This window comes from Gigantopelta aegis, chromosome 10 (assembly GCF_016097555.1).
Source record: "Gigantopelta aegis isolate Gae_Host chromosome 10, Gae_host_genome, whole genome shotgun sequence".
In the NCBI taxonomy this organism is placed as follows: domain Eukaryota; kingdom Metazoa; phylum Mollusca; class Gastropoda; order Neomphalida; family Peltospiridae; genus Gigantopelta; species Gigantopelta aegis.
In genome coordinates, this window is record NC_054708.1 from 9,323,763 (window position 1) to 9,334,429 (window position 10,667).

At 37.3% G+C, this 10,667-nt stretch overlaps 1 protein-coding gene across 1 annotated transcript in view; it reads right to left on the reverse strand.

The window, feature by feature from the left end:
* Positions 1-10,667, reverse strand: part of LOC121383273 (major facilitator superfamily domain-containing protein 10-like) — a 29,582-nt gene that overhangs the window by 15,626 nt on the left and 3,289 nt on the right. The window contains exons 3-10 of the mRNA XM_041513187.1: positions 8,676-8,767; positions 7,743-7,846; positions 6,720-6,878; positions 6,097-6,285; positions 5,572-5,668; positions 4,772-4,883; positions 934-989; positions 332-384 (exon numbers count right to left, since the gene is read on the reverse strand). Of these exons, the coding sequence (XP_041369121.1) occupies positions 332-384; positions 934-989; positions 4,772-4,883; positions 5,572-5,668; positions 6,097-6,285; positions 6,720-6,878; positions 7,743-7,846; positions 8,676-8,767 (862 nt within the window). The remainder of the gene's footprint in view (positions 1-331; positions 385-933; positions 990-4,771; positions 4,884-5,571; positions 5,669-6,096; positions 6,286-6,719; positions 6,879-7,742; positions 7,847-8,675; positions 8,768-10,667) is intronic.

The following is a 10,667-nucleotide window of genomic DNA, read 5'->3' on the forward strand; positions in this document are numbered from 1 at the left end:
GTTATTGCATAAAAGTTAAAAAAAGATTTTAACAAAAGTGAAAATTGTTTAAATAACGACAGGGCTTGAAACGGCCTGTGGCCAGGCAGCCAAATGTGACCAATGTCCCATTTGGTCGACTTAAATATTAAAACAATAATGGCGTTAGTCGCCCAAATAATATTATGTGGGCAATCTTCTTTAAAGGTATAACGTATGAGCCACTATTAATATTTGTATTCCACATTAAAATCTTGGTTCTCTTACCATAATTTGCCAACATCCATTATTATTTTTTGGGCCACTATATTTTTTGGCGAGTTTCGAGCCTTGAAAGACTATTCAAACTCACCTGGGCTGCTACCTTTAACTCTTTGCCGGCTTTCACTCTTCTCACATAACCTCCTGTTATGAAAAACATAACAACATAAAATTGCAGTTCAATATTATCAGAACAAAATACAACTCTTACAAAAAGAAGATTTTTAAACTAATATATTTTAGGGCAACATTTATGAAGAGGAAATTTTCAAAATGTTAACTTTCTAATTTCTACTAACAATTACTTTGATACAATATGTTCGAAATGAACAAGATATTGCTTTTTCCAAAGATAAAATCTGAAGATGTGACCAATTATAATATTCACCGGCCTCGGTGGTGTCATGGTTAAGCCATTGGACATTAGGATGGTTGGTACTGGGATCGCAGTCCAGGACTGGCTCCTCTGGCTCCCACCCAGAGCGAGTTTTAATGACTCAGTGGGTAGGTATAAGACCACTACACCCTCTTCTCTCTTACTAACCACTAACAATTAACCTACTGTCCTGGACAGACAGCCCAGATAGCTGAGGTGTGTGCCCAGGACAGCATGCATGAACAAAAATAAAATAAGTTGACATAAATAAATATAATATCCTAGGTATTCACCCCAATACTGTATTTATTACAAACCTTGCACTAAAGCCATCACTGTTCCAATAAACAAAAACATTTTGCCTTGCTGCATGCTGAAAATATAGAATGTGATAATTATCAAAAGGTATGAAGTTTAGACAGCTGAATGAACACTAAACTAAGATGTGGTCAAGGTGAAGGAAATAAATATTTGACATCTTCATCACTGTATGTATCAATTTCTGTCTCAGCCTCCAAATGCTTTTCAGTTTTTTAATTAACTAATAAATTAGTTTTGTTCATTTTCCAACTCATTTATGTTCCTCTTTCTGATCCATGTTCAATATATAGATTATTACCAGTATGTGTTTTGGTATTATCAGTAGTATTCAGTACCATATAAGAGGAATAAAAATTGTATTATGGGAGTGTCTAGTGAAGATAATACATAAAATATACTCATGGAAATAAGTACAGGAATATATGATATACTCTTCAAAAAAAGAAACGCAAAAGAGTACAAATGGGTTATAACTCCGATTTTATGTTTCCTACCGGTTCATGCTTTGTGAATATAAGGTCATTGCATGTCCCAAACACATTCCCACGGTTACATTCGATAAAACGCAGCTACTGTACAATAAAGTTCCAAAATGTGAATATTCGCAAAAACGCAGCCACGTGCAAACCATGTCACCACTGCACGTGCGTTGGCTGCACGTGCAACATGAACACCGACAGTATAAAAGTGCAGGGTGTTCGATTGCCTGGCCTCTGTATCTGGCCGACAGTTGACAATCCAGGACATGCCACGTCTCAGTGAACCGCAGAGAAACAATGCCATCGGCCGACTAGACGCAGGCGAATCCAGAACGGCCGTTGCCAGGGCATTCCATGTGTCCCCAAGCACCATCTCCAGACTGTGGGACCATTACCAGCAACATGGATCAACACGTGACCTCCCTAGATCCGGTCGACCACGGGTCACTACCCCCGGGCAGGACCACTACATCCGGGTACGCCACCTTCGGGAATGATTGACTACTGCCACCTCCACAGCCGCAGCAATACCAGGTTTGTGCAGGATATCCGACCAGACCGTACGGAACCGCCTACGTGAGGTAGGAATTCGTGCCAGACGTCCAGTTCGAGGTGTCATCTTAACACCACAACACCGTCGACTCCGACTGCAGTGGTGCCAGATTCATCGACAATGGCCTCAACTGCGATGGAGACAGGTGTGGTTCAGTGACGAGTCCCGATTTCTGCTCCGACGTCATGATGGAAGATGTCGCGTGTATAGGCGTCGTGGTGAACGTTATGCGGCAAACTGCGTGCAGGAAGTGGACAGATTCGGCGGGGGTAGTGTCATGGTGTGGGCAGCCATATCACACACTGGCAGAACTGACCTGGTCCACGTGCAGGGCAACCTGAATGCACAGGGCTACATTGACCAGATCCTCCGGCCACACATCGTTCCAGTTATGGCCAACGCCAACGCAGTGTTCCAACATGACAACGCCAGGCCTCACACAGCACGTCTCACAACGACTTTCCTACAGAACAACAACATTAATGTCCTTCCTTGGCCATCGATATCACCGGATTTGAACCCAATTGAGCATCTATGGGACGAGTTGGACCGACGCCTCCGACAGCGACAACCACAGCCCCAGACCCTGCCCGAGCTGGCAGCAGCCTTGCAGGCCGAGTGGGCCACCATCCCCCGGGACGTCATCCGTACTCTGGTTGCTTCAATGGGCAGGCGGTGCCAGGCAGTTGTCAACACACGCGGAGGCCACACCCGGTATTGACTCCAGATGACCTTGACCTTGGTGGTGTGTCCTATCACTTACTCACAATGGACTAGAGTGAATTGTGAACAATCCTGCAACATTTGGTAATTATCGGACTCACCATTCAATAATTAAATCAATTCTCCAAATGTTACGACAATGTGGTTTTGCGTTTCTTCTTTTGAAGAGTATATATAAAACGAAATTTAATTTACATCTAGAGTAGTTATGCCTACATGAACAAAATACATACATGTAATGAGAAATTGTATGTCAGTATTGTGACATCGACTGTAATGTGAGATTGTATGTCATTATTGTGGTATTGACTGTCTGTAATGTGAGATTGTATTTCAGTATTGTGACACTGACTGTCTGTAATGTGAGATTGTATGTCAGTATTGTGGCATTGACTGTCTGTAATGTGAGATTGTATTGTAGCGTTCCTGGTTTTCTGTCGATCTATCATTTCATATTTCCTTGGTTATTAGTTTTATTTGGTTCTTCTTGTTATTCTTCTTATTATTAATTATATTAATCTCTAATATTAACCTTACTAATAAGGGAATGCCAGGAACGTTACGTTGTGCATATTATAAAGTATGGTATGAGACCAGTCTAATTTATATTGTGGTGGAAAATTACTCGGGGGTTGCCGGTAGGTTACGGGCTTCGTTATTATCTGACCAATTGGGTTTAAGGGTTATGAAAGTCCATGCAGATCGGGCCGAGGCATTATCCTTTACTTGGTTTTTGGGTTTCAAACAAGTAAGTCTTGTTTTGTTCTGTAGGATGTTTTTTTGATTGAATTTGTGCTTGCTTCCAAATCATTAGAACGTATTTAAATATTATTATGGGTGGGGAAGAGATTAATTAATTAAATGGTTGTATTTGGCTAAAGGAAATTCCTTTCCCAATGATGACGCTAGCACATTTTGATGGGTTGGGAGTTTATCCGTCTAGGGCAGCGTGTCAAGGAATCTGCTTTCCGAATTAGCGAAAAGGGTGCCGTTAGACTATAATAGGAAGTAGGATTAGGGGTTTGACTTGTTGAAGAAAACACTTTCTGAATTAGCAAAACGGAGCTAACGAAAAGGGTGCCGTTAGACTATAATAGGGAGTTGTTTTTCCGTGTTTTGAGAAGAGCTAGCGGATATCTCAATCTCATTTAGTATTGGTGAACGTTGTTGTGATGGGGAGGTGTTAATTAAAAGGGGACTTATATTTATTTGTAAATAACTATTAAAATTTAAATGTCAACGGTCTTCGTATTGCGAAATGTTGAGGACTGTTTTCTGTGTTGACCCCCTTGAATAAATATATAATCTGTTCCATTGTTATGTAGTCTGTCTGATACTAGTATTTAGACGTGGTATGTCAAGACTGCCTATTTAGTGTTTATTACATTGAAGTCTACAACTGAAAGGGGTAGCTGGACCCGGGTAAAATTTCAAGTGGCATGATTTCGTTTCATACTTGAGTGCGAAATTCATTACAGTATGTCAGTATTGTGGCATTGATTGTCTGTAATGTGAGATTGTATGTCAGTATTGTGGCATTGATTGTCTGTAATGTGAGATTGCATGTCAGTATTGTGGCATTGACTGTCTGTACTGTGAGATTGCATGTCAGTATTGTGGCATTGACGGTCTGTAATGTGAGATTGCATGTCAGTACTGTGGCATTGACTGTCTGTACTGTGAGATTGCATGTCAGTATTGTGGCATTGACGGTCTGTAATGTGAGATTGCATGTCAGTATTGTGGCATTGACTGTCTGTAATGTGAGATTGCATGTCAGTATTGTGGCATTGACGGTCTGTAATGTGAGATTGTATTGTGGCATTGACTGTCAGCAATGTCTTGATATTGTGAATGAGGGTTTTGTTACTTCAATATTTGCTGTTACTATTTATGTGTTCCCTCATTAAGCTGGATTAATTCTAGTTACTGTATTGTAAGAGAAGTAATGATTAGTCTCAGAATAAATGTTTGTGGAAGTCAGCATTACATTATCATATCTATTTTGAATCACAACTATCATGCTGTAAGCATGTTTTTTAAAATTTAATAATCAGAATTAAATCTTAAATGTTGTACCTGCCATACTGAAATCTGTTGTACATCAGAAACGGCAACGTGAACTCAAGACCCGAGTAAATAAAGAGAAATAGGAAATAAACCACACCAATTCGTCTCACAGACTTATAATCTGAAAAATAATAAAAACATTACTAACACAAAGAAGAGATAGAAATAATATTTTGAATAGACAGCTAATTTTATTTATAAATGGGAATATAAGTGTTAAATATGGAATATTCACCAGAATATGTCTTGTTTCGAAGATAATAAATAAGTGGAGATCAGGTACAAATAACTGGTTTTATAAAATTAAGTCACAAATCAATTTCTTGAAAGAAACCAAAATTTAGATCAACATATAATTTTTATCATTTCCAGCAACATGTCATATTTAAGAATGCTTTGTTGTAATCTTTGGCATTGGTTGGTTCCTAGCTATTTTATTTTATTATACTATAATTCTAAAATAAATTTATAAACATTGAAAAAGAACAGAAAACAGATGAAACAATTTTGTGGGGTTTTTTTATCTGTTTTTCGTCCTTTTTTAATCTTTAATTGTTGAAAGTGTCAATGAGCAAGGGCAATTTTAGTTTCTTTCTTTTCAGCTGTACAACGTGCAAAATATAGTTTAACAACAATACATCTACAAAGCCTAGTTAAACTATGAAGCTGTAGACTGAGATATGATGCAACAAAACTAAAAAAACTAAGAAACCAAATACCACAAATTTAATGCCATAATAGTAGAATATTTTTGAATGTAAACAATTCAGTTAATTTATTACTATTCATTGCATAGATAAAAAACTTACTTTCCTCTTTCAAATCTTTGACTGGACTGAAGTTGAACAAAGATACTGGGTTTATGAACTGACTAGCATTATGGAAGATGGACTCTACTGCCTTTGCCTGAAAAAGTAAAACATTAGACTGTCGTTAAGTCATGTCTAAGACTTTATATTGTTATGTCATGAACTGCTTAAGCTTGGGCTGGATCCAAATTAAGGCAATAAAGAGAAACCGTGGTTTTACACTGTCCGAGGTTTGTACTATTTTGATGGCTGACCATCTATAAACACCAAGTGCTATGATGTCCAAGGAATTCTGCATACAAAGGATTCCTTATCACAAGACAGTGGAAATAACCCATGTGGCAGTAACAAGTTATTTTAACCCTAATTTTCCAGGAATTGATCTTTATTTTAAAACACAAGCAGAAGTAACCTTTAATACACTCAAAACTCTATACTACAGTAAAATAAAAGTAAATTTTCAGCATTTCAATCAAATCGAATCTTTGTGAAAATTATTTGGAAGTGTATGAGTTATGAACTGACCCTCTTCTGCGGTGGGAGGGTTTCCTCCAGATACAGCTTGACCAGCAGGATGTCTGACACGGCCAACACTAGAGCAAACAGAGCCGGCAGCACGTAGAACAGAGTGGAATCCTTCGCCACCAGGGAAAACATCGCACCGATCGACGGGCCAAACACAAAACCAATCGAAAAGGCTATTCCTATCATGGCCTGCAAAACAAAACATAAAAACATAAATATAATGAATGGATGGATGGCTGGATGGATGGCTGGATGGATGGATCGATGAATGAATGAGTAAATGAATGAATGACACCACAACACCGAAAAACAATATTGGCTTTCGGGTGTCAAAAATATGTATATAAGAAAATGATTGAATGAATGAATGAATGAATGAATGAACGAACAAAAGAATGAACAAAAGAACGAACAAACACACAATACTCCAGCAAAAGAAAGGAAGGAGATAAGGGAGAAAAAAATTATATTGGGTTGGAGGGAGATTATGGGAGGGAGGGATGATTTACTCAAGATAGATAGAAACGAATGTACAGACAAATGGAGAAACAAAACATGGAACAATATCTGTATGGATTGTGGAATGGATAAAAACAGTAGAACTATATGTAACAACTACAAACCATTCCTTTTCCTCTCTTCTCCGGGGTGGACACATCAGCAACAATGGCTGTAGACAGACTGATGTTGCCTTTACTGATTCCACCAATCACACGCGCCAATACAAACAGAGTGAAGTTAGATGACACGGCCCAGACGGCATATGATATTGCCACACCAACCTATAAAAAAACTTCTCTTGTTTCACAAATACTTAAACTGACCTCTCACTAATTCTACCTTCATCACCCTCAACTACACAATGAAAAATTATAGCTATTTCATTGGCTGATGGAATATTTCCCCCCAGTCCATGGGTATGTGGATGAAATGCATTTAGTAAGAGGTTAGGTTATAGTATGAAAAACACACACCAGAATCTTTTAACATTTTGTTATACTTTCCATAACCCCATGTCATTTAGAGCACATTACATAATTTTGCTTAGAAGATTAAAACTGGTTTAAATAAGTTTCTTATATTTGTTAACAAATTTCTACTTCACTCTCGAACCATATTATACTAGTATAGAGATGTGCAGTTTAAAGAATATCACTTTGTGAAAACGTATTCCAAATATTGCATTATCATGCTGGTGAACACCTAAACCAAATATTTAGGCTATCCATTAAAGGATTTAAATGTTAAAAATATTGTAATATTTAGTTTAGCATACATAACAACATTAGATATCTCACACTGTAATATTTATCTTACATTACACAAGAACATCATGGGTTTACATCTGTATATATCTAACCAGGGCTCGAAACGGCCTGTGGCCAGGTAGCCAAATGCGACCAATGTCCTATTTGGGCTATATAAAAATATTTTTTTAAATAACTGCGTTAGTCGCCCAAATAATATTATGTGGGAGATCTTCTTTAGAGGTATAACATATGAGCCACTATTAATATTTATATTCCATATCAAAATCTTGCTCGTGGTTCTCTTACCATAATTTGCCAACATCCATTATTATTTTTTGGGCCACCATATTTTTTGGCGAGTTTCGAGCCCTGCTAACACGGTAATATTTATCTTACCATACATAACAACATCATGGGTTTACGTCCATATATATCTGAGGCTGCACCAATCATAGGGGACGACAGAAACTGCAGGAAGGAAAACAAGGATCCAATCAGACCTGGAGTTACAAGTGTAAAGAAACAAGTTGTGTTAGTTTTTGTTTATAAACAGGATTTTTCTGTATGCATCAATATAATCTAACAATATTACAATTGTTGATTCTTATTAAGAATCCATTTAGATGACAAGTTTTCTTGTATTTGATATAATTATTACTTATTAATTATTATTCAAGCACATTTTTCATGTAAAACAGTTCAGATCTTGAAAATCAGGGCCCATATTTTCGAAGCTATCTCAGTGCAACCATTATAGGCTATGATGTCACTGTGGTGTGTGCTGGAGTCACATGATTTTATGATTTCATAGCGTTAAGATAGCTTTGAAAATACCTAGCCAGTACACTAAAACTTGTGAAATTTAGAAGATACATGTAGGTATTATGACCAACATTGTCTACAAAATTTTAAATGTTAATTTCATCTAAACATGCATATTGTGGCTACACCTATAATGCTTAAATACTATCAAAACCGTTAAACCAAAGCAGTAAAAACGTGAATCTTATATGGGTTTGCGTATAACGACCACCTTGAATTACACACGCTGAATCTCTACTTTTACAATTATCCATATTAATAATAATATTATTAGTGACCTTTCTCATTTTATTTTAAATGTCTGGAAAAAATTAATTATTAACCAATTTTCATTTTGCACAACTTTCCATGACCCAACTCAAAATTCCATAACCCAGCTTAAAATTTCATAACCAAACTCAAAATTGCATGACGGGCCTGAGAATGACACAAGCAAAGTTAACGATTTCCCAGGATTTCCATGACCCATTATGAATTGTGATATTCCCTATGTCAGACTGTACAAACCTCCAAAGAGAACACCGTTCCACCTCGGTGTATCAGGGGCTCCGACAAACACACGGAAAGACTGCACTGAATTATGTAGGACTTTATAAAAACTATCCTGAAACAAAAATCATATGCATTACAGTAAAACATTCAGAAAATGTACCAATATGTATACTTACTGCTTAACAATTTAAAAATCAATTTCCTGTATCAGGCTTGTACGCAGAAATTTATATGGGGGGGGGGGGGGGGTGCGTAATCGACGGCCCAAAGGACCAGAGTTGCTAGGTGAGTCTGGCGACATGTCCCCCCGAATTTTTTTTTAATCTAGAATGCAGGAGATGCATTTTCTTGCATTCTGGGAAGTAAATTTGTCACATTGTCGGACTATTTTTATTTTTTTTTACACATCCACGGATGGATCTCGGCAGACTGGGGGTGGGGTGGGGGGGGGGGGGGGGGTGGGTGTGCATACACACCCCTCACACCATCCCCTGCGTATGGGCCTGTGTATTAAATATCACATGCCAGGTTTTGTGTTAAAAGCTGCAACCTCAGGTATATTTTTACTATTTAAGTTTTAAAGTGACAGACCCTAGTTTTTAACAATACAACATATTTTTGTCTATTAGAGACGTTTTTGATAACTGAAATCATAAATTACTTAAATTTCCTTGTTTAGATCATCCATTTCCCTACATTCAAACTATTTCTGGTTATCTTGGTGTTTCTAATACCACAAAATCAATTTTTTGTCTTTTTAAAATCTCGGAAAAGTAATGGTTATGAAGACGAGTTCTAGTCTACTTTTTAAGGATATTTCCCTGTATCAACATCACAGACTCTTGTTTCACTGTATTGTAATAATATTCTCCAGATGTCTTATAGCTGTATAGATTAACCAAATTGTTTTGTCAATTTTCACATGTTGAAACTAGGGCCTGCAACTTTAAAAGAACAGCTGCATGGCAATTTATCCACCAAGAACAAGAGATGCACATATTACATGATTCAAAGGATACACTGTGTGTATACATTTACCCACCAAGAACAAGAGATGCACATATTACATGATTCAAAGGATACACTGTGTGTGTACATTTACCCACCAAGAACAAGAGATGCACATATTACATGATTCAAAGGATACACTGTGTGTGTACATTTATCCACCAAGAACAAGACATGCACATATTACATGATTCAAAGGATACACTGTGTGTGTACATTTATCATAGATAATGCTTGTTAAAATAAGTCATTCTGCAAATATTTTAAACAGCTGGCATTTGCTAAAAATACAATTATTTTTATGTTTAATGGCTACTTAGAAATAATTAATTTATATGTAACAAAATTTTTATAACATGTGGTATAAACAATCATGGACCTGTATTTTAAGATAAATTAAGTATATTTTGGCGATAGAAGCATTTAGTAAATACATTTGAATTGAATTATCAGACTTTCGTTTTTAAAAAACACAGAGGAGGGGAGAAAATAACATTCCTAAAAAACACTGAGGAGGGTGGAAATCACTGATGATGGAAAAATTGCAGACCTCAAAATAATTATAGTCAGAGGAAAAGTGTTGTTTGTTCAAAAGAGAGAAGCAACATTTCACACCTCTCAGAATGAATATAGGGTGCGGTCCTACTCACGGGTCCCCTTAAATAGGAATGTCAGAATGAATATAGGGTGCGGTCCTACTCACGGGTCCCCTTAAACAGGAATGTCAGAATGAATATAGGGTGCGGTCCTACTCACGGGTCCCCTTAAATAGGAATGTCAGAATGAATATAGGGTGCGGTCCTACTCACGGGTCCCCTTAAACAGGAATGTCAGAATTAATATAGGGTGCGGTCCTACTCACGGGTCCACTTAAATAGGAATGTCAGAATGAATATAGGGTGCGGTCCTACTCACGGGTCCCCTTAAACAGGAATGTCAGAATGAATATAGGGTGCGGTCCTACTCACGGGTCCCCTTAAACAGGAATGTCAGAATTAA